The following is a 24,830-nucleotide window of genomic DNA, read 5'->3' as shown; positions in this document are numbered from 1 at the left end:
GTAGTAAAACAATATTTTTTCATTGAGCAAATTAAAGAATATACCCATATAGTAAGAAGCATAGAAGAGTTAAAATAATGTATGTAAACTAAAACTTATAATAAAAAATGATAATCAATATAATATATTAATATACATATTCATAATAATATTTAAATTTTATCTATTACATATAGAAAATTTTCTTTTTAAAATATAATATTGAAATATTTAAAGCCTTAACAATTTTAAATCAACTTTTTAAACAACAAAAATAATACACTAATCATAAGACACTAAGTGAGCATATTATTGTCAATAATAAATTGAGCTAAATAAAACAATAATTTTTAATACAAGGCAAATGTGTGGCATAATAAACAATAATATATAGCGATTTTCAGCTAGCCAATAAAATAAGTTTTTATAGTTTGCTATTTATTAAAAACATGCCAACAATAATCATTTCACATTTCTAATAAAACGTGATAAATATATAAAAGTTACTTTTTTCTTTATGCTTACACGCACATTGAATGCATTTTTACACAAAATTATAAAGTTATTTATACATAAACTTTAACACTAAATTTATAAAAAAACAGTTTTAAAATTTTACAACATAATTAAATATCTTTACATTCTAAATAGTGATAGTTAAAAATTAGTCATCAAATGGTTTTTTTCTATTCAATACTGAGAGAATTTCTTCAATGAATCAATGTTAAGACTTTTCTATTTAAAATATTTGTGTGGTAACTATTTGTGAAAGAAATTTAATCTGAGCAGTTTTGTTAAGTCAAGTTTTCCAACTTAAAATATAAATCACAATAATTTTGGAAAAATGTCCGCAAAAGAAAAAAACGGACAAATACCTAATAAATATTAATAGTAATAAAAATAATTGAAATTGCATCTAAACTACATGATTAGCTAGCTTTAGCTATTACAATTTGATCGATTATAATACAAACATAAATTAAACATGAAAAATCATTTTTATATATATATATATATATATATATATATATATATAACCCTGTTAAAACCAGTCAGCTGTGTATGTAAAATCTTTAAATAGCTGTTGTTCATCATCATTTAACAGTCTTGGATCTTTGGGTGGTGTTAGTTGCGGTTTTTCAGAAGTAAATTCTTCATCAAAATTACTTACATCTTCGACAGAATTCTAGAAAAAAATTTTTAGTTAGATATGCAAATCAGTAGGCAATTAAACAGTGAAAGATACTTACAACTGTAGGTACAAATGGTGGCTTAACTTTTCTTTGTAACAAATCATCCCAACCAACTTGTCGGAAAAATGCCTGTTTTTTCACATCTTCTGCATCTCTTTCACTTGATCCTAATCTTCGTTCTGGATTTTTGCGCAAAAGCTAGATCAAAAAATAGATAGAATTAATTTTGTTAATTCCCATTAGCTTTACAATATACAAATTAAATAACATACTCTTCGCATAATTGCAATTGCTTCCAATGACAAGAACCTGGGATACCGAACTTCATCGTTCACTATAGAATCAAATACTTCTTCTTCATCATCACCTGGGAATGGCGACTAAGCATGGAAGAAAAACATAATTGTAAGGATAATACAATTGATATTATACTAAAATAAAATTAATAATTACCTCGCCAACAAGCATTTCAAATATAAGAACTCCAAGGCCCCACCAATCAACACTACGTGTATATGATGTTTCAGTAAGAACTTCTGGAGCTAAAAACTCAGGTGTTCCACAAAATGTCCCAGTCCGATCACCATATCCCATGCCTTCTTTGCATAGTCCAAAATCGGCGATTTTTACATAACCATCAGTATCCAACAACAAGTTATCCAATTTCAAATCACTAAAATATGAAAAATCATCACATTAATAATGTTTTAAAAATAATTAACATTTCATAATACTAACCGATAAATTATACTGTTTTCATGTAAATACTGTAATCCTAAAACAACACAAGCAGCATAAAATACAGCCCTTGGTTCTGCAAATACATCAGCATGTATATGCATCATCAAATCACCACCGGCAGCATACTCCATTACAAAACAAACATGAGCCTATGATAATAATAAGATTTACAGAAAATTAATATTATATAAAACAAAAAAATATTTTGGTAGTCTTACATCGGTTTGGAAACAAGCGAATAAATTTACTAGGAATGGATGTCGAATATCATTTGCAACTTCAAATATTCTTTTTTCGGACAATAGAGACTCAACTTCATCACGGGCAATTATATCTCCTTTTTTCAATGCTTTTATGGCAAAATATTCACTAGACTTTTTATGTTGACACAAAATTACCTAAAGATTGGGAAGTTTGATTACTAATTAAATCTAAATAAAAATATACAGTTATTACTTATATATTTATAAAAGTAAAATTTACCTTTCCAAAGTGGCCTCTGCCCAATACACTCAACAATCTAAAATCGTCCATCGACATTTGAGAAAATTTAAAAGCACTAGATAGTGTAGTTTTATTAGATTCTGCTGATTGTATATTATTAGATGTTGTATGATGATATGATTTTGATTCATTCTCTCTGTAATCGAGTACACGAGAAACAGGTTGACTAAATAATGGCGACTACAAAAATCAAAAATAAATTATAATTAATAAATTGATCAATACATAAAATATAATTTATTTTAGGTTAAATTTTTTGAACCAAGCATAATCATATTATACAAATAGTTTTTTTTTTTTAAATATTCAGTGTGTTTACGCTAAGAGGTACCACGAAATATTTCAGTTGAATGACCAAGTATTAAAATAGAGTTTTCAGAGAATGAAAGGGAGTACTAAAAAACACAATTTCAGATAAATTTCAATTTTTTGACCCAGTCAGTAAGCGCATGATGTTCATTACAACTTGCTTTTTATTAAATAGTAATACCATTTTTTTTCTACAAATTTGCTTAAAATATTTATTTTTTAAAAACAATTTTTGTATAAAAAGTTTTTTATAACTAAAAAATTGGCAGTTATAATATGTTGGAATTTAAATTTATGAAAAATCTGTTTTAAACAAAATTTTAACTAAATTCAACTTAATATTACTTAAAAATTGAAATAATATTTCCGATATTGTTAAATATCTGTAGATAGAAAGGTAATACAAAATTAACATTTTTTTTTTTTATTGTAACTTACTCATTTTTGCCATTTTTCTAAAATAGGATAGCAAATTGATGGTAATGGAAATTATAAAAATGAAATCAAGGTTTAATTATTTACAATCACAGTTTTATCTAATGAATTGTTCTAAGTTTCCACCTTAATGTTCTAAAAATGATTCAAAACGTTTTAAAAATTCCCTAAAATTAGCAAATTTTCAAATAATATAAAATTGAATTAAATTAAAATTTTGTTAAAAACAGATTATTTGTAAATTTAAAATCCATCATTCTAAAACTTTGCCTATTTTGTAATTATAAAAAAACTTTTTATAGAAAAATAGCAAATTTGTAGAAAAAAAAATTATATTATTTTTGTTATTTTTGTTTTTATTAAAAAAGAGTAAGTTGTATTACAGATGCGTGTATCGACAAGATCAAAAAATTGAAATTTATCTAGAATTGTGTATTTTGGTACACCTTTTCATTCCCCGAAAATTCCATTTCAAAACAAGGTCATCAAACTGAAATATTTCATGGCACCTCTTAATGTGAACCTACTGTATATATTTCTAAGTGCAGAATATAAAAGATAATCATAAAATAATACCCGATTCAAAAAAAAAAAAAATAAAAAATACATGATATTAATGATTAATTATGGTGTTAAATTATATTCTATACTAAAATCTAACACTAAATAAATAAATTATATTAATCTAACTAATTATTCAGCATAATCTGAATCTAAAACACCTTAATATATTTATATTTTATATCTAAGTATTAATGTATTGTTCAGCATTTCAGAACTTGTGCTACAGTACATATTAAAATAGCATAATAATAATTAATAATTATTACTATTTTATTTCCTTATTTCAAAAATAATATTTACAACAATAATAATATTAAATTTAAATTTAAATAAACCGATATAATATACATAAATGTGAAATGATAACTGTTAAATATATTAAAATAAAATAAAATAAAATAATAACTGGACTACTTTGATAATTCAAAAATTAAAAAAAAAAGTATGCAACATCCACTTCAAGAAAAGTATTCATATAGTAAATAATGTACTAATGACACAAATATAAATAACATTTCACAAAATGAATGTATAGATAGATATTTTTAAAATTGTTCAAATATTTTCAAGATATGAAAAAAAAAAAATAATAATTCATTAAATTAAATTTATAATCATAGTTGAAGAAAGCAAAAACTGTATATTATTAATCAAATAAAAATGATAATTTTTGATGTACACCCTTTCAAAAAATGTATAGGAAAAGTAATTTTATGCAAACTAATAAAAATATGTTATCGTAACAAACACAAATTACTAACGTTTTATTTTAATGACAACTAGATCAATTTAAATAATATTTATATCAATAAATTCCTTGAGACTTGAAGAATATTAAAACTTCTTTTAAAACTCTTATATGTCACTGTAAAGTAGCTCATACATAAATTTCTTTTCGACTCACAAAATTCAATGAATTAAGTTCATATATCGCTAAAACTATACTCTCAACATGCAACTTTTGGAATTTGCAATTTAAATGTTAAGCAAAACTCCAGTTAAACATTTTTAATCAATAGTTAAATATATTTTTGGAAAAACAATTACTTATTATCTACTAATATATTGTAATAAGTAATATTATTTAAGTATTTTAGTAGTTTTAAAAATATTCATTTTTTTCAGCAACTAATTAAACATCCCAAAAATGTATTTGAGACTCAACTTATTTTACTAACTTTAAGAAGATTAAAGCAATTAATAAATTATAATTTAAGGTTATTCCTCACTAAAAGTTATGTTATACTTTGTACACAATCAAGTCATCTTTAAACTAATTTTTAGCTAAATAAAAGCAAATTTAAAAAATATATGTTATCATTTAATTTAATAATAAAAAAAGATAAAAAATATACTCCAAATCAATCATGCACAAGATCAGTAAGAAATGGATGATATACCAGTTAGGCGCACGCGTGTTAGATAAGCCTAGCACAGTGGTGTAGGAAGAGTATGTACCTCGTCCTGGGGAAACTCTATAAGAGGAGACGGCTGCGGTGTTCCCAAAGTTGAACTTCCAACACTTTCTATGCTCACAGACATTGTCATTACATGTCTCCTATGAACTGGTGGTAATGTCTGTTGCTCGTCGTCATGTAAAAAGTCAAATTCCTTCAACGCATTCTGCAGCTATACATATCATACAAGTTACCCCCCTGGTGCATTGATGTTCAAAAAGCTTCATAGCTAACATTTTAAGCAAGAATGTAACACTTACCTCTTGATCTAATTGTCGTGGTGGCCTTGGAGGTGGTACAGTAGGTACTGCTGGTATCCTCTTATTTGCAGCTATAACTGTTGACGGTAGGAATGTGGGAGATCCCGTAGATATATTTCGCTGTTCAGTGATAGTGGGAGGCAGTGGTGGTAGAACTGCAACCCCTAAACCTAATGGCCGAGCAGCAGCCAATCCACAAGTGTTAATTGGTTCAGGTGTTTCACCAGGAGTACATTTTTCTTCAAGTCTTGTATCACCTCCATCTAAATCATGTTATCACATTGAAATAAGTTATACAACAAAAACTATTACATGTTTATAAACCTGTGGAGCTATCTGAATGTGAATGCGATCTTGAGTGTTGCTGTACAGGAACTAATGGTGAATTTTGAATTGAAGGTGATGATCTTTTAAGAAGTCGACTCCAAGCAGCTATATTGATGTTCATTTGATTAGCTCTAGGGAAGTTTTTAGCTTGCTGCTTAAATATTTTACGTTGTCTTCGTAAACGAGGTTGACGTGATATCATAGGATTTAAAAATTTAATCTAAAATATAAATAAATTGTTAAATTTTGGATATCAGTATAACTATTAATGAGATATGGCAATTGAATTTATATATAACATAAAAGTATATTAATAGGATATCAAGCTCATATATGTTGTGTCTGTCTTAGTGTTAATAATTAAAATACTAAAACGTACGTTTAGCAGTTTCTAATCTTGTGTTAGCTTAAATATCGACTTGAATTGACTTATAGTCAAACTGTAAATACATTATTTATGTTCTCTCATTGGATATTTTGGATTTTTTTAGTTATTTTTGAAAACCAAAGAATAAATGTATAGAATAGATAGATTGACTTAGATATATGCAAAATAAAATACACAACATAGCTGCTAAATATTAAATAAACAGGTACAAATTGTTATCATATTGTCATATGTTTTGTGTTCCATAAATCAATTATTAAATACAATTTATCAGTTTTGACTTTAGATATCGTATTTAGATGTATGATTTGGCAATATAGATAAATATGTAATAATTACAGGTGTGGCTATATTTAAAAGGTATAGTTGTTATCAGAAAAATTGGCAGACCATTCAACTTATCAATAATTGTTCCCAAAATAATATATTTATATAACATTCACTAAGGCATGAAATTATAGAAATTAAAATTGATAAAATATGCAAAAAAAAATTATAATTTAAAATTTATTAGTCACATAATAGTATATTAGTTTAAAAATATAATGTTTTATTAAAAATAAGTATATTAATGAAATTTGGCAGAAATCTGGTAAGAAAAAAAAAACATAATAAATCGTTATAGTGAATTATGAATTTTAAATTTATAGTACAGAATGGATTATTAGAATAATCTTCTATAAATCAAAAACAAATAGAAATATATGCAACTCCTTTAACTTCCAAGCGCAAAAAAAAATTATAGAATTTTTTTTTTTAATAATTTATATGAAAAAAATTCCATTTATTTATAAGTAAGATTATAGTGGTTAGTATAAGACAAAATATGTCATATGTTTGAAAAATAAAATTAAAAGTTAATAACAAAATATATAACAAATAACATATTATATGTTAAGAAAAAAATATACGTACATAATTAAATCAAAAACATTACTATAACAACTATAACAATAAATAATTGGTAATAATTGTTTGATTACTTTTTTTTTACATTGATCATATTAACTTCAATGATATATAACATAATAGTCATAGTCAAAAATTCAAATTCTAGATCAAACTAAAAATTATTATAGTTTTGACAATGAAAAATGGCAAATTATAAAATAAACAATCTATTATTGAAGAAAATGAAAAATGTGTTCAAATTAATATTGTATTTTGTTATAAAAATAACTTATCACTTTAAGTGCTAACTTCCACATACCATTATATTAAAACAACTTAATACTACTGCACTACCATTCAACATATTTATGAAATAAAATAAAACGATAACTGTTAATAAATAAAACAAAAGGTATGTAAATTACTTATATATTAATCTATACTATAACATACCAAGTATTACTAAATAGTAAATTATAATAAGTAATAACTATGTATTCATTCAAATTACCTCGGCAAAAAGAAGTCCTTGTGGTTCCAATTGCAAAGCCATACCATGTCGAATATCATCAATAAATTCTTCTAATCGAAGAAATTTAATGGCACACAATGATCGCCAATCTCTCCAATAAATACCAATTTCTAGCTCTCGAGATTTATCCAAGTCAATAGAAAATCTATTACCAATTAAAAACAATTTAATTTAATTTATTGTTGAAGATTATAACTTAAATGCATACAATAAGCAACTCATTGTGTGATCTTTAGATTGTAATTTTTATAATCAGTAGTAAATAGTAATAAAATAAAACTATTTTCAATGTTTCAAGATTTTAACTACTTTTAATAAAAATATAAAAATATGTAAATGAACTACTTATTGAATTAATATTTAAAAATATACATTTAAAAAGTTTTTTTTTACCAATCTTAATATATATTAAATTATAAAAATTACTCAATATAAAATAACTAAATTACCTTTGGTCCCATGCTTGTTGAGAACATGGTCTCCAGCTAGTTTGACCAACTGTTTGATTATCTAGTTTAATAACAGCCATGATTTCATCTACAAATGTAAAAAAGTTTATTAATTACTAAATTAAATATAAATATTTATTTTATTACTTACTACTAATTTCGTCTTTAATATTGTATGATTTACTAGAACTACGCCCCGTCACCCCTTTTACAAAAGATCTCAAATCTCCAGGATTGTCTTTTTCTCGTCTTGATCTACCTGGAACTTCTTCAAGCAAATCCTGACATCCCATTAACCTATAACCATTTTTAATAAAGTAATATGTTACCATTTTTAAAGTTAATTAAGATACTAACCTAACTTCAAGTTTACCAGTAACCGCAGCACACCTAGAAACAGTAGCTTTTTCTGGTATCACATTTCTTTCTGCTTTTAGGAATGGCTGTAAACTAACATACGCATGATTTGGAGTTGGACTAGCAGCTTGAGCATTTTGTAATTCTCGTACTAATTGGATAGCTGTTGTTGAATTAGGCGGAAGCTCTTGACGACGGCGTTCAAGCGATTGCCGTAAAAGATCCAATTTACAACTAGATTCTGAAAGATTGGCTTGTGCCTAATAAAAAAAAAAAATAACGTTTTTATAAAATAAATCATTAAAATAAAATTTTAACAATAGTTTATTAATTCATAAAAATATGATCTTCTTAATAAAATTAAAACCTAATAATAAAAAAGTACAAATATAGATATTTTTAATGTTTATTAAGATGGAATGTAATAATAAAATGTCATTGCATCATTACCATCTTAAATAACAACTCTGAGTGGAACACAATTAAAATTTTTTTATTTTTTTATACTTCTTTGCAGTTATTTAATTTATGAATTTGGATAACTACTGATTAGTATATAGCAAACATTTTATATTTAAAAAGATAAAATTTTCTTTCTTGAATTAACTTTTTTTTAACTATATACACAAAAAATTTAATTGTAATATATACCATAAAACGTTCATGTATTGAAGTATATATTTTATAAATACATATTATTCATTGTAATATAAAACATTTTTTATAACAATAACTTTTAATATTTTAAACACCACAAAAACCAATATTAAAAAAAAAAAATAGCAAATCATATGGAAAAGCCAAACCACTAAATTAAACTAGATCAAGAGCACAATATTCAGATGGGAAAACCCTAACCTAAACCGAAAAGACGAAACAACCATAAATCACCTAAGAATTGGACACACCAGGATAACTCATGGGTTCCTTATGTCAAACGACAAATCTCCTATCTCCGAAACTTGCAATAGACGGATCAGTCAAACACATAGTTAGAATAAATAGTTATATGTTTTGTTAAAATAATTTAGCAAAATATATAAACAATAAACATAGCCAAAAAATATTAATGCATAGGTGCATTAATAATTTGTTTACTATCCAAATTAAACTCTGAATAAAGTAAACGCTATTTATGTATACATAATACAATGTAATATGATATTAAACCTTGATAGTGAAGTACTGAACTAATTAATTAAATCATAATATTTATAAAGTACAAAAAAAAAAAAAATGTTTTGTCAAGTTGTGTTACATTACACTTTCTGGAAATAGAAACTGCATCTTTTTAGCACACTTCAGTTGGCTTAAAGCCATTACTTTTCTGGATACACTACTACTAAGATCATTTATATAATTTTGATTATGAATACCATATATTTATTTTATTTTAATTTTAATACATAACATGTAATTAAATATATCTTTTTAATTAATTTTCACCAATTTACACAACAATATGAAACATTCTTAAAGATATTTTATAACATTTAGAGTTTTAGAAGACCCACACATTATTTGTTTTTATTTTAATTATCAAATAAATTTTATATCAATACATAGATAGATAATTACTATCAGATATAGAACAATTAATATTTTTAACTTATTTTAAATTGTGTTCTAGTTATGGAATGCAGTATGTGGGTGAATTTGTCATTTTTATGACCTTTGGAAAGAAATACTAGTTCCCTCTCTTTAACAACAATAGCATGCTTTGAACAGTATGTTTGATGCAATGCCAAAACTACAGTTCTCAGCTGAGAATTAGGATACTTTTGACTCATCCAAGTGGCCAGCATTTACTACAACTTAGTTTTCGGATGGATGTACACTAATGATATTCATAAGTAACAAATTTAATAGTGATTTATAAAATGGAGAAAAATATGAACAATGATAATAATCCTGGTTTAATGCATGATTGGTCTATACACGCACATTTAAAATTAACACAACAACCCAATAAAAATCTACCATTGTCTCAACAACCATTTTATGGATTTCAACGAGGTAATATTGTGTTTACCGCTCAGCCACCTCAAAGGGCAGATTCTGGTCTAGGCAGTTCATCTCGTGGATCAACATGTGATTGTCCTTTAAATACAATACCTCAATGTGAAGTATGTTGTGGTATAAGAAGCCCTATGTCAACTAGAAGAGCACAAAGTTATACAGCACATTTTTGCACCAATGTACCACCAAAAAAACATCTAGAAACTATGGATGTGTCCTGTCAAACTTCTCCTTCTACTTCAATTGTCTTAACAAAGGTATTTTAGTTGTTTACTAATAATAATAAACATTACTAATTAGTTTTTTTTGTTTTTTTTTGTTTAAGGAAAATACCGTTTTTATAAAAAATCGTAAATATGAATTAGATAAACATAAAAAACGTCATGCCAGAACTGTGCATATTGATGTTTATTGCACAGAATCTTCAGATTCAGATAATACTTTAACATCTAAATCTACAGACACATTACTTAATTTATCAGATGTCAAAATTAAATGCAAAAAAATATCAAAAAAATATCATAAAGCTCGAAGTCAATCAACAATGTCAAATCAAAGTATGTTACAAAGAAGTCCTTGTTCATCAGCAATAAGTTCTATAAATACAATATCAGATTCTTCTTTTTATGAGTCATCTAGTTGTGGTTTATCTTCATTTATGGATTCAACTACCTTAGAAAATAGTAGTTTTGAATCCGAAAATTTACAACGAAAATACAAATCAAAAAATTATGAGGACATAACAAGCAGTAGTTCAGATGATGAATGCTCTGAGACTGCATGGAGTTTCAATAGCATTGGTTCTCAGAAAAATCAAACTATAGCAAGACGCCCATGGTCTAAAGTAAAAAATATAAATGACGACATGGGCAGCTTTAGTGACTGTTCACAATCACCCATGTATAGACAGCCATCAAATTCTACATTTGTTATGACTCAAGTTGCTAAAATGGCATCAAAGTTTGGGCCTATGCGATCACCGGTAAAACAAGATCATCATGTTGGACCTTCCAAGAACCCAGATTGTTCATGTTTTAACTGTCGTAGGTACTATAATATCAGGCATAGATCATATTCTATTGGTAGTGAAACTGATCAATCAGAGATATTAACATTGTTTAGAAAATGTCTGTAATTTATTAATATAAAGACATATCATGTAATTCAAACACTATATAAATTGTACTATTTTATAAAATATTTTGCATGATGTAATTTATTTAATTTTAAGATAACAAGAAAAAAAAAATGTAAAAATATTGGATTCAATCCAAATAAATAGAAATAATTACATATTAATCTGAAAAATAACCAAGGTTATATTTTAATTTCTTTTTTACAGCCAAAAATTTTAATCCAGAAAATATATTTATATATATCTAGATATACTTTATGAATAATTATTTGAAATTATTATAAAAAAATATGCTTTTAATCATTAAAAAAATACTAAATAATAATCATTGATGATACTAATAAAGTAGCAACAAAAGTTAAAAATCATAATATATATGTATTTAAAATAGAGATTAATATATTTTTTGCATTTAAATATTATTAACAGTTATTAATATTTTTATAAATATTAATAAATAACTAAATGTTATAAAATAAAATAAATCTTAAATGTATATGTTTAATTTAATAAATTTATTTATAAATTTGATCTTACTATGTATAGTTGATGTATTAATAAATAATACCAACCATATCTTGTTTGACAATCAATGGATCACTTTATACAAAAAATTATGATTCATTGACAAGTCATAAAAAAATAAAATTACTAATATCATTTATTTATTTGTTTTGTTAACGCAATTATTTATCTCAAATAAAATATATTAATAATTTATACAAAATATTTAAAGGAAATTCTATACTCTTATAATATAATATTGTGTTGGTCATAGAACAATTAAAAATTAAGTAGAAATAATCATTTTTCTGTTTTTTTTTTTTAAAATTATTATTATTAATATTATTAGTGTTTATTTGTTATGCAAATACACTCAATATCATATGTGCAATACATCATAATCATTATAAATGCTATTAAATTATATGGATAATTAAACACATTTAATAATTAATTTTAATTCTTCAGTCATGTTAGGATGATGAATTCATAATATTAATTCAAAAATAAAATGACTACTCTTAATAGTACTACTTATTTGAATGATTTTAATTTATTGTTTAATAGAGTTATAGTCAATAACAAATTTTAGAATTACTAAGTAACTATACACATAATAAAGAATTATATCAGTAGTTATAAGTTAAATATAATTGAAGTTAACTTAAATTCTGACAATAAACTCAATACAAATTATAATAATAATCATCATAATGATTTATCCCAAAAAAAAATGATAAGAAGACGCTACACCTGGATAAGTATCTTTATCTTAGAACAAATATACACATAAGAAATTTGCATTCAGCAGTTCCAATTTTGAGTAATTAAACTTGATGTTAAAGTGAATCAAACTTTAAGGTAAGTAAACTATCTATGTTTTCTTATGGGTTTTATTCAATATTTAAATTTTAAAACAAATTACTATAAGATATAAAATATTACAATTCAAAGATTCTTGCTTAACAATTAAAATATTGTAAAAAAACCCAAGAGAAAACATAGATAATTTACTTACCTTAAAATTTAATAACAGGTCAATTCACTAGACCAGTGTTTCTCACTCGGTATTCTGCAATATACTTGTGTGTTGCGAACTGATTGCAGGTGTACCGTAACCATGGTACATATGCAGTGTTATTAGGTATTAATTTTTAATTATATAATATATTAATAATTAAAATAAAAATGCCTTTTTTGTTAACTTTTTATTATTGCTGTAGTATTCCATCAAACTGTATAATTAAAAAAAATACGCTGAGAACATAAAAAGGTTGAGAACCACTGCACTAGACTATTAAAGATTACTATACAAAATTTGAAATACTAAACATTGTGCTATGTTGTACATTGGTAATATACATAGGTGAGGCGTCCTATTAAGTAGATAAATTTAGCCTTTATATCATTTAAATATTTTTAAACAGTAATTATTACATGTATGTATGTATATGTTAAGTTATTTATCAGTTATAAAAATATAAACTATAAATTATTTAATTTTTTTTTTATATATAATTTTAAAATGCTTACTTCTTGAAGAGGTTTTTTTTCTGCAATTTTGGAACTTTGTAATGTTCTAATAACATTTTTGGCACCTTCTACTACTGCCGCTTCAATTCTTAATCGATGCCGTAACTCTGTTATACGTTCTTCTAATGGTGTTTCTAAATGTGACTCAGACTTCTCTAAAATTTAAATACAATAAAAAAAATCTTTAAATTGAACATTAAATACAGTCATCAATGCATACACTAATTTAGTGGGTTTTTTGGGAGGGGGTGGGAGGGACTTCAAAAGTAAGAGTCCTAGAACTTTTTAAAATAAAAGGGAAAATTAAAAATTTGAGGCTAAGCAGAATTAAAATCATGTATTTCAAGTAATTTATACAAAAATGAATACCTATAGGATTGAAATTTTTATCATACTAACATAATAAACAAAATGTTTTAACTCTTTTTGTGCTAGTTATTGATTCATAAAATTTTTAATTATCTTATGATAACACTTTTATTTGTAAATAAAAATCTTAAAAATTTATTAGGTTCCTACTAAGATAATATTACAATGATTAAAATAAAAAAAATATATATACAAAATTCTTTAAAATCATTTAAAAACAATTTTTTACAGAATTCATTATGAAATTTAAAAATTATAATTTTTTTTTTATTTTAACATCAAATGTTTAAAAATTGAATGTAAAATTTATCAAAATTTTAATTTTTAAAAATTTTATTAAAAGTAAGCTATCACATAAATTTTATATAATTGACTGAAGTTCAAATTTTGATAACATTTACATCAAAATTAAAAAAAAATTTAAATAATTTTTTGGGTTAATTCAACTATTATTAAAATTAAGAATTTTAATACAAAAGAATTGAAAAATTAATGTAAAGTTGCATGTAAGAAGTTCTAACAGAACCCTAAAATTTTCATAAAAAATATAAATGCAGAATTTAGATATTTAAATGGAAATAATGATTTTAGTTATTTTGTTGAGGTCAAAAATATTATTTGTAAGGATTAAACTTTTTGCAACCATATATATTATTATTTATTTTGTATAAAGCATTTTTCTTAAATATTTAGATAAATTTTAAACTATTTTTATAACACAAACCTATTCATATGGGTTTGTTAGTATTAACTTAAAATAGTTATTAACAGTTACATAACTATATGAAATAACATTAAAACATATATGATTTGTTTTTGGCAAAAATTAGTTCAACTTAGTTCGTAACCAATAAAATAAATAATTTACTAATAGCAATATTAATATGCAATAAAATATCCTTAAAAATATAGACCAATTTAATATATGTTTTTTTTTTTTTTTACATGAAAATAGAATGATTAATTTATATCTACTATAAAACAAAACGAGTTTCTAGATTTTTCAAAAGTGACATTCTAGAACGAAGTCTTCAACAGAATTCTAACTATTATTAAATAAATAAAAACTATTTTACAAAGCAAAATACTCTTTAAATTTCTTTTAGATGATTGAGTTTAAACTTATTATTTTATAATCATAATAACTCAAAAATCAGTAAGTTTAAATAACGTATAAAAGAACATTATTGAAATTGTCAAGAACAATAGACGAAAATAACTTTTTTTTAATGTAGTCTCATTGCATTCATATATTTTATTTTAAAATTTGAAAAAACTATTTTCTAGTACATCACAATTAAATGTCATTTTTAATCAGTTTTAAGATTTTCTTTTTCCAAATAATAAATAATTTTGATTTATTTAAAAGAATATATTTTCATGAGTTATTTATAAAGACCTACACAATTCCCTTAAAAATATACACCATTCTTATGATAATTATAATTTTTCTAACCATGTTTGTTTTCACTATTGAATTTCATTTCTTCTTTTTGTTGTTTAGTCTGCTTTCCTTTCAAAATAGCCATTCTTAAGTATTCAATTTTTAATTTAGAGTCTGATAACATTTGTTGGGCATCAGCTAATAACTTTTTATCTCGTGAATGACCATTACTTAGACTTTGAATCATATTTTCAGCTCCTTGTTTGACCTGAAAAAAAATACAAAATCCAATACTTAATTGCACAAGTAATTTAATTAAATGATTGGCTTAAATAATTTACCTTTAGTTCTATATTAAGTTGCTTTTCTAATTGTACTAATCTGAGGTCACTCACAAAATTAGATTCTTGAACTTGGTTAGGCGATTGACCAACAAATTGTATAGGCATAGAACCTAAAAATATAATTATTAAATATTTTTCATAATTTTAATAATAACAAAAACAACACAGTCAAGTATTTACTAGTAACTCGTATACTCATTACACATAATTTGAATACATGTTTTTCATATGTAAAACTCAACAAAATATGGAGTACATGTTATAAACTAATAACGAGTATTTTTAAAAGAATTTTCAATGGAAATTATTACCTTCATAACATATTTTTCTTACATTTTGTACTTCATACCTAACTGTTTTTTATTTTATTTGAACTAAAATCAACTATTAACACTAAATAAATATATGGTATTTAATTAATGGAGAACATTAGTTATATTATTATTTGAGTATTTAAAATTGATACTAGTGATCATAAATAAACTGGAAAAATGTTTCTTTTTGAAGGATACCATTAATTTTTATTTTGAATACAGTTGAAACTAGATAATTAGGTGAATGAATGTGTTATTTTAATGATGCATTAAAATATTAACAATAACTTTTCTAAATTCTCAGAACACAACTAACTATAAAACAAATTTATCTAAAATAGTTTTATGATCTGAGATCACTTCTGCTCTACATTTGTTTATACCTTATTGTGCCTTGTCTATTATTTAAAATTTATATACATTGTTTTCAAATAGAGGTAGAGTACCACTAAAAAAACAAATTACCGTTTACTTTAGTAATAATTAATTTAATAGAGTTAACTTATGTGTAAAATTAATATAACTGAATGCTTCTTTTTTCATTTCATAATTTAAACACTAAAATAATTTTGAAACATACAAAAATTATATTCAAGTACATAACAAAGCATATGAATCACCCGTTTACATAAATAAAAATTGGTAAGAAAAAACCAAGATCTTACAACAATGTAAAATATTACTATTATTTATAATGATGTAGATTTTATTTTCTCATAAACTACTTATGTAACTTTGTTCGTTAAAGTTCAACAAAATAACAATAGGTAATTAGTTTTTGACCAATGTAAAAGTATTAAATAAAAATATAAATATGTCATGACTTGCCTAATTAGACAAAAATAACAGATAAATATTTGGTGAATTATACTAAATTTAAAATTTTAAGCTATGTTACATTTAAAAAAATATCAGCTAAAATTTATACATTTATTATATTATTTAAACAATCAGTAATTTCATATTAGATTAAGTTGCAGAAAACAATTTATGAGTTATGAAATTTAGTTAAGCCAAGTGAGAATAATCATGAAATTATTAAATCTAGTATGTATAATTTTAAATTGCCTAGTTCTATAATTATTGACTTTACATACAAGGAATTTAATGTATTCAATATTAATAAACTTCTTTACAAATTGCTTATCAATAACTTCTTATTATTTTTTAAATATAAAAATATTTAACAATGTGTAATTGTAGTTAAAACACAAAATTAAATATTAATATAATAGTACTAACTTATATTAAGCATAATCATAAATTGCTATACTAACTTATCTGTTAGAATATTAAATACTAAGAATAATTTAATTACTGGATTTGTTAACATAATATCTTTTATTTAATTTCATATATTATATATGTAAATATAAAAGTATTAAATGACATAACACTCTGTATCATAGGTTTAATTTTATCAATATTATCAGAACAATACTTATGTATTTACTTTTAGTTTTTATTATTATTTTTCTTCTAATGAGAGTTGAAATAACTATATTAAGTATTGTTTCACCAACATTCACAAATTTTACCATACATATTAAATATTAATATTTAAATTAAAAACTTTAATACAAGTAGTAGCTTAAAAAAGTGTATACATTTTTTATATGCTTGTAATTTGTAGTTCTCTTATTTGTTTGAAAATTCATTATAAAAATAAATTTAAAAGCACTATAAAATATCTATGTGTAATGAGGTTATATTTTAGTATGATTTTTTTTATTATCTATTAATAAAAAACTAGTTATCTCATTATTTTAATAACAATACCTACTATTTACCAACCATAATTGTATCATGCATTTTATGATTTTTAAATAATTATTCATACAACTTTAAACATCAACAAAATTTTATTTAAATTTAAAAAGTATCTACTAATTTGTTGATTAAAAGATATTTAAGAACTTGTTGATCACGACAACTCTATTTCTATTAATGATTAGATTTATTTATTAGATATTACTTATTATATTATTACACTTTAGACACAAAGAATAATTTTAGAAAAAACTACCAACAAAAATCAAAAAAAATTTCCAAACATTTGACTATTATATATCTAGTATTTTTATAAACTAGTCATATTTAAAATCATTTTTGCACAATATAACTGTGTAATAAAATTGAATTTAAATTAAAATACTGAACTTTTTTGTTAATTTTAATAAAAAATTTTTTTCAGATAATATTTAAAAATTTAACATTAAATTTGAAATTTTGTAGTACGATAAATTATGTAATGAAACAATGTGTAAAAATTGAAAATGATTATGTACAATTACATAATCCTATTCAAAAAGATGATCAATCTAATACCCATTGGTTTTATCGAATTTTTTATTTTCAATTTATAGTATAAAAATAAACTTTGAAGAGTAATTTGTTTATGACTTGGATTTTAATTTTAAAAAATTGTTGATAAATATACATATTTTAGGTTTTTAATTACTTGAAATAGGTCGATCTGCCGATCCATTGACTCCAGATGTCTTGTGAACTCCAGAAGAAAACATATTATTTGAAGCACCAGAACATGATTGTTGTCCTGTTGCTCCATGGCTGAGAATGATATGGGATTCAAGTTCTTGCAGTTCTGCCTGCAGTTCCGCAAGCTTAGTATTGGATTTTTTAACAATATCCGTAACATCTGATAATGACTTTCGATCTGTCACAACTTCACGCAACTTTTCAGCTCCTTCTTTGATTTTAAGCTCTCGTCGAATCTCACGCCTAATAGTTTCCTTCAGCTCATCTAATCGTGCAGGAGTTAATGCATCAATGGCAGATGGATCGTGTCCTGTACCATCAGTATTTGTTGTTACCAAACCATACTTAAAACCCAATTCATATAAAACAGGATTGTATATATATTCACCCTAAAACAATACAAATTATTTATTATAATTTCAGTTTTAAAAATAATTTATAAATTAAATTATATATTAATATAAATTAATAGTTTTAATGTAGTTAAAAATAATGTGAATTGTAGAATATTAACTTCCATTCAATTTTTAAGTCATTAATTTATAGCAATTCTACAACAAAATGTCATCTTTCCAATAAAATAGGTATCTAAATTTTTAATGAAAATAAAAGTTGGCAAAATGTGATAAATGATAATACATCACAATGATATATTTGATAAAATTATTTTAATTAAATGTTAACATTATCTATAAAATTTAGATATTAAATTACTAGGAATTATTATCCTAATTGATTATGCAGAAAGATACATTTTTAAAAAAAAACTACTAGAATATTTGAAATAAAATTTATTAATTATGTAAAATTATTCTGAATGATACTTAAAAGAGGATGACTTTTCTCTAATGTTAGAGAAATAGGTATAAATTATTTTTTAAATACAGTGATTTATCAAATTGAAAATAAAAATATGACTTTATAGATTATTAAGGTCATGTAGATACCTACATGGCTACATATGTTCTTAATGACATTGAACATTTTATTTTTAGATAACAATTTAAAATATTTAACTATTAACTCTCTGAATTCATTTTTATTTTTCATATTTAAGTATTATACTTAATTAAAAATTATCCAAATCTTCAATATTATATTAATTAATATAAAAAATATAAATAAAATACTCAAATTATTTAAGAAAAGATTAAATACTTAAGACTCTATCTACAACTATAATATTTTCATAATAAACAATAAAAACAATTTAGTTTTATAACTTTTACATATATTTTTTAATACGAAATAATTAACTTTAGTCTATGATCTTTTCACCAATTAACTAGCAAAATCAATTAAAAATCAATTAACAACAGAAATATATGATTTGGTTTGTGTCCTCTTTTCAATCTATTAAATTACAAAGTGATTAAATTAAGCAGAAGACATTGCAATAATACAATATACATAATTGTATATCAATAAGAAAATAATTAGGTGAGTATTATAGTTTATACATTAATACCCACTTAAATAGATAGATACAAATAGGATTGGACTAGATATATCATTTTGTGTAAAAATTATAACATACTATTAAAAGTTTTTTGACAAATTTTCTATTTTTACCAAACCATTAGTTTTTAAAAACCAATTTTCATTATTTGCCTATTCTCTACTAAAATAATGTTTCATAATAAGTCATAGATACTGTAGTTATTACTTGTTTAAGGGAATGATACAATGACAATTAAGTAGATTAATACTGATAAATATTTAATAATTTCATGTTTATGAAATGAAATAATTTATTTGTATAGTCTTGTATTGGTATAATTAAAATAAAATAGTATAATTAAACAAAGTATCATGCTACATATCATGTCATACAGTTATACAGTTATATAATAATTGGCTATTACAATTAGCAATAAACCATTATGTTTGTCAACTTTGGGATCAAATTTATACATTTAATATTTTGTAATATTATTTCTTTACATAGTAAAGGTATTATTTTCTATTAGTTATTTTTAATTAATATGACAAGTAGTAACTGATAAATCTATTATTTCAGAAATACTAGAACCTATTATTTTTTTTAAGTTACTTACAGTACCTATTTAAAGCAGTAAACAACTTAATAAATTAAATAATTATAAAATAAAAAACAAAATAAGTTTATACTGTAAACTAAAATTTAAAAATATGTAAATAAAATAATATGTATGTTAACTACAGAAGTACTCTGTACATACACATGGCCAAGATATTAAAAAAAAACTTATACCTTATCAGAAAGTAATTAATCATTCATACATCATTATAAATTATTATGGATAACTACCTACCTTCAAATTGTCAATTAGTTATAGAAATCTATTTCATAAAAGCTTATAATAAATACCAAACATTTAATTTAAATTGTTAACTCAAACTTTTTATTCATATTTTTTTAAATATTAATAATAAATATATAAAATTTTTGGATTTTAAAATAAACCTGAATGAATCACAATAAATTCATAATAGGTACTTTTTTTCTACCAAAATATTAAAAAGTACCTTTGACATATTACATTTATTGTCATAGTGTTAAAGTATCTGCTTATTTTAATTTAATTTAATTTAACAAGTAGATAACTAGAAAATATTAGGTATGCTTAAAGTTTACCACTACATTTAATTAAAGTTTATTAGTCATGCAAAATTTATACATTATTTTGAGTTTTTTTTTTTTTTTTTTGACAGTAATAATTTATTTATAATTAAATATATATACCAATAATTCACTATTATAAACTATAGGCATTTAACACTTTAAATTAATGGGCAAAAAGTTGAACCTTTCATGATTGTTTTGTTTAATTACCGACCAAGTAGTATTTACTTATAACACTACCTTAAATATAAACATAAGGCTATAGCTAGGTAACATAAATGTGGAGCTTAAAACCAAAAAATTTTAACTAGAAAAATTAAAATTATTTATGAAACCCAGCTAAAAAAAATTTATGTTTCTATAATTATTAATGTTAAATATAAAGTATATAAAATATATAGGTACCTACTTAAACTGAAAATAAATTAATTAATATCAATGAATGTTTCATTCTAATATTATAAGATCATTACATGATTGAATGATTCCAGTGTCAATTGTCATCAAGTGAGTATGAATTATGAACACATTCTATTATCTTATTGAAATTGATTTAAACTTTTTTATACTATCACTTTAAATGGTTATTCTAAAATAAACCACAAGATCTAGTAGCCTAGGATAGGCATAAAATAATGCTATTTAATAACATCAAATGTCTAAATCTAAACCAAAAGTTCAAAATATCTCTTAAAAATATCAATTTCAGTTATCTTTCTTTTAAAATTGTTGAAAAGAAAAACTTACTGTTCTACTGTTCGTTTTTTTTCAAATTTAGGAAAGAACCTACTTATTTTGCTCAAGAGTTGTAATCTATAGATATATCCTACTATATACAGTATAGTACTTTCCTAAAAACCAATATGAATCAACTTAATCTAATCAAGTACATAGGTAAAAACAAAAATTTAGGTTAGATTAAGTCTGACATCATTCTAATATCTGCACTAAAATTTTAACATAAACTTCAGCTTACCTATCTATACACTTACTAAAAACTATAATTTTAATTTATATGTTGTTACAGTTAGCAAGAGATACCTCAATAGTTGAGCAATTCAATAAATTGATTTACAACTTAATAACAGTTTTCAGATTAAACAGGTAGATATATATCAACATATCATATATTAGCTTTTGACAGCCCAAATGTAAATAAATCAAGTACCTACTATGCAATAATATTTTGATAAGAACATAATTATGAAATATTTTATTGTAAAAAAATATAAAAATTTAAATGTTTAAGACATAATACATGAAACACTTGAAACACTAGTAGCCACATGGAGGACAAGTGGATGTCTGTTAAATCTCTGTGAGCATTATTTAATTATTCAAAATAATATGCCTAGTGTGAATATATATAAATAGGTATCCTTCGAAATACATATTGTGTACATATCATACACAAATCGAGGGAAGAATTATGTAATTTTCAAAGAAAAATGATTCAAAGTTTAAATATATCAGTATTTATTTCAAACATGTTAAATTCAATGACATTTAGTGACTTAACTTATTAATTATAAATTTCTTTGCTTTTTAAAGAATATTTTTAAACAATATTATAACAATATAGGGTTATTGAATATAATATCAGTTTATTATAGGTACTGTGTTAGTTCTAGGATCAAGTACTTTTGTCATAGATTAACTAGATACAGGCAAATTTGATTTTAGTTCTTCACAAATGTCTGCCTAGGTAAATCTGATATATTTTAATATGTTTTTAAATATAAGATAGGTACTAATTAATCAATTTTTTTTTACTAAAAATATAAGTAGGTATGTACTTAAATGTTTACAAGTAAAAAAGTGAAATCACCAAAATATTGGATACACATTTATATGCATAACTCTAATTACTTTGATCCACTAGTACCTATATGGAACTTAACAAATTATAACGCTGAACGCACACCAATGCAATGAAAAAAATCTTCATGACCCATTACATGCAGTATATTATAATAATCTAATCGCCCAGATTGCTATGATGTGCACCAAAATCTAGATGCTAAGGTGTTTTAAATATATTTTTCCTAATATACTATTTTAAATTTATTTTAATGATATAAAACAGTTTAATTTATTTTTAATTTTATAAGCCTGTAACAACGAGTATGAATAATATGTTACCAATTCAGTGTTTAAATATATGGAGTATTACCTACTTACAATTACTAACTGCGAATTTAGCGTCTAATAAAAACTTTGAAGTGCTTATGCATATTTTACAAATAGCAAATAATAGAAACACATTATCAAATGGTAAATTCTATAGCAATTTTACTCAAAATAAGATGTTATGTACCCATTACTATATCATTTTCTTTGATTTTTAGTCTTCATAACACAATGTATTTAGTAGAATGAGAAATAATTTTAAAAAGTGTATGATATAGTTTCAGAAAACGAGCTAACACTTAAGATATTTCGGATATTTGACTAGATAAGGGGAGGAGGCTTTAAAATGTTTGCTCCCAGATTCAAATTTAGAAATAACGTCTTTAGCCACAATAATGTTACACGAGAAATATACTGAAATCAATAAAAATTGATCATAATAGAGGAATATTATATATTGATGACAGAATAATTTCAGACACAACTATCATAATACGCTAACCCAATACTATGGGCATAGTAGCGAGAACAATTTCATGCTAAAAGAGAAGATACTATCGATATAAATCGAATGCGGGGTAGGTACGCCTAGACGTAAGACAACGATAACAAAAACTACAGGCAACAGCCATAGACGAGTAAACAATAATTTATAGTATTATTATTTACAAAACCATGCGAGCGCTAGTGCGTCGTCGTGTCGCCGCCACAGGTGCGGGCGGAAAACTCGGGCTCAAAAATACCCGCTTCTCGCCGCACAACCTTGGGGGGACGAAACGCAGCGTGCCAGAGTAAATAAATATATTGCGCGCGTCCAAAGCCAAAAGGAACGCCACTCGGGTGATGACGTCGGTCGTAAGGGTGATTTTGGTGGTCACCGAGCGACGGACGGCACGAGTTACGTTTACGTTCGGCCGGCGTCGCGCGGACAGGACGAAAAACACCATCGGACCGACGTCCGAGGGGCAGAATTCACACTGTTTGAGCGCGCATCGACGGCGCGGTGCGGGGTGTCGGGCCACAGGTGAATGAACTTACCTGATAGTACTCGGCCATTTCAACCGCCGACCTGACGAACGCCGACAAACACGGACAGCTGCTACTCCTACGGCGACGGCGACGACGACGGCGCGTTCGGGCGACAACGAGCGACCATCACACCACACACCAGCCGCCAACCGGTTGGGAGAACGAACGTAAAAGCTCGACGCTCGCGCACAATCACACACAGACACGGAACCGCGCGACGGCGACGGAACTACGGCGACGGGCAAACAAAAACGACTACCGGCGGTGGCGGAGGAACGCGGAAAATCATATCGTTTTGCGGCTACGGCTCCTCTAGTTGCGCGCAATCCGACGACACACGAACACCATTTTTATTTTTCCTTCCCGTGGCACTGGCGGTGACTGGAGGGGAAAACAATAATAACATACGCACGCACGCGCGTAGGGCACACACGAAACTCGAGGACCGTTGGAATTTGATTAATGAGTCGGACCCGACGACTACTCAGTAATCCGTATCAGTACTCACTACTCGGTACGCACTACGCGCAAACGCTCCACTCGACACGACTCTCCGTCGGCGTCGACGCGGCCCGCGGT

The 24,830-nt window shown here is 24.8% G+C and overlaps 2 protein-coding genes across 4 annotated transcripts; one reads left to right on the top strand and one right to left on the bottom strand.

Annotated features, from left to right (window-relative positions):
* Positions 1 to 874: 874 nt before the first annotated feature.
* Positions 875 to 24,830, bottom strand: LOC112591072 (serine/threonine-protein kinase N). 3 transcript variants are annotated; one of them, XM_025334727.1, is made up of 19 exons: positions 24,261 to 24,830; positions 18,450 to 18,876; positions 15,672 to 15,784; positions 15,403 to 15,598; positions 13,578 to 13,732; positions 8,387 to 8,646; positions 8,181 to 8,326; positions 8,030 to 8,117; positions 7,560 to 7,725; positions 5,767 to 5,989; positions 5,443 to 5,705; positions 5,184 to 5,354; positions 2,397 to 2,597; positions 2,132 to 2,311; positions 1,911 to 2,062; positions 1,626 to 1,845; positions 1,445 to 1,552; positions 1,230 to 1,370; positions 875 to 1,165 (listed from the first exon to the last, which is right to left on the bottom strand). In XM_025334727.1, the coding sequence occupies exons 1-19, from the start codon at positions 24,276 to 24,278 to the stop codon at positions 1,022 to 1,024; spliced, it is 3,372 nt and encodes a 1,123-aa protein (XP_025190512.1). In that variant the 5' UTR covers positions 24,279 to 24,830; the 3' UTR covers positions 875 to 1,021. The 3 variants fall into 3 exon arrangements, with proteins under 3 accessions (XP_025190512.1, XP_025190513.1, XP_025190514.1); XM_025334728.1 differs by having other exon boundaries at positions 876 to 1,165; positions 18,450 to 18,798; XM_025334729.1 differs by lacking the exon at positions 5,184 to 5,354 and having other exon boundaries at positions 876 to 1,165; positions 24,261 to 24,829.
* Positions 10,173 to 11,630, top strand: LOC112591073. Its single transcript, XM_025334731.1, has 2 exons — positions 10,173 to 10,662; positions 10,731 to 11,630. Exons 1-2 carry the CDS (start codon positions 10,267 to 10,269, stop codon positions 11,538 to 11,540), a joined length of 1,206 nt encoding a protein of 401 aa, XP_025190516.1. The 5' UTR covers positions 10,173 to 10,266; the 3' UTR covers positions 11,541 to 11,630.

The sequence above is a fragment of the Melanaphis sacchari genome, unplaced genomic scaffold (assembly GCF_002803265.2).
Source record: "Melanaphis sacchari strain LSU unplaced genomic scaffold, SCAv2.0 Contig128_pilon_pilon, whole genome shotgun sequence".
NCBI lineage: Eukaryota > Metazoa > Arthropoda > Insecta > Hemiptera > Aphididae > Melanaphis > Melanaphis sacchari.
Note: the sequence above shows the minus strand (reverse complement) of the source record. Positions and strands in the feature narration are given on the sequence as shown.

Bases quoted from the DNA above. Each gene is read 5' to 3' on its own strand.
- LOC112591073 (XM_025334731.1), top strand. From the start codon at position 10,267: ATGGAGAAAAATATGAACAATGATAATAATCCTGGTTTAATGCATGAT. The intron at 10,663-10,730 runs GTATTTTAGTTG...TTTTTGTTTAAG, and splicing joins CTTCAATTGTCTTAACAAAG to GAAAATACCGTTTTTATAAA.
- LOC112591072 (XM_025334727.1), bottom strand. The intron at 5,990-7,559 runs GTAATTTGAATG...TTTATATTTTAG, and splicing joins AAGGACTTCTTTTTGCCGAG to ATTAAATTTTTAAATCCTAT. The intron at 5,355-5,442 runs GTAAGTGTTACA...TGATATGTATAG, and splicing joins CACGACAATTAGATCAAGAG to CTGCAGAATGCGTTGAAGGA.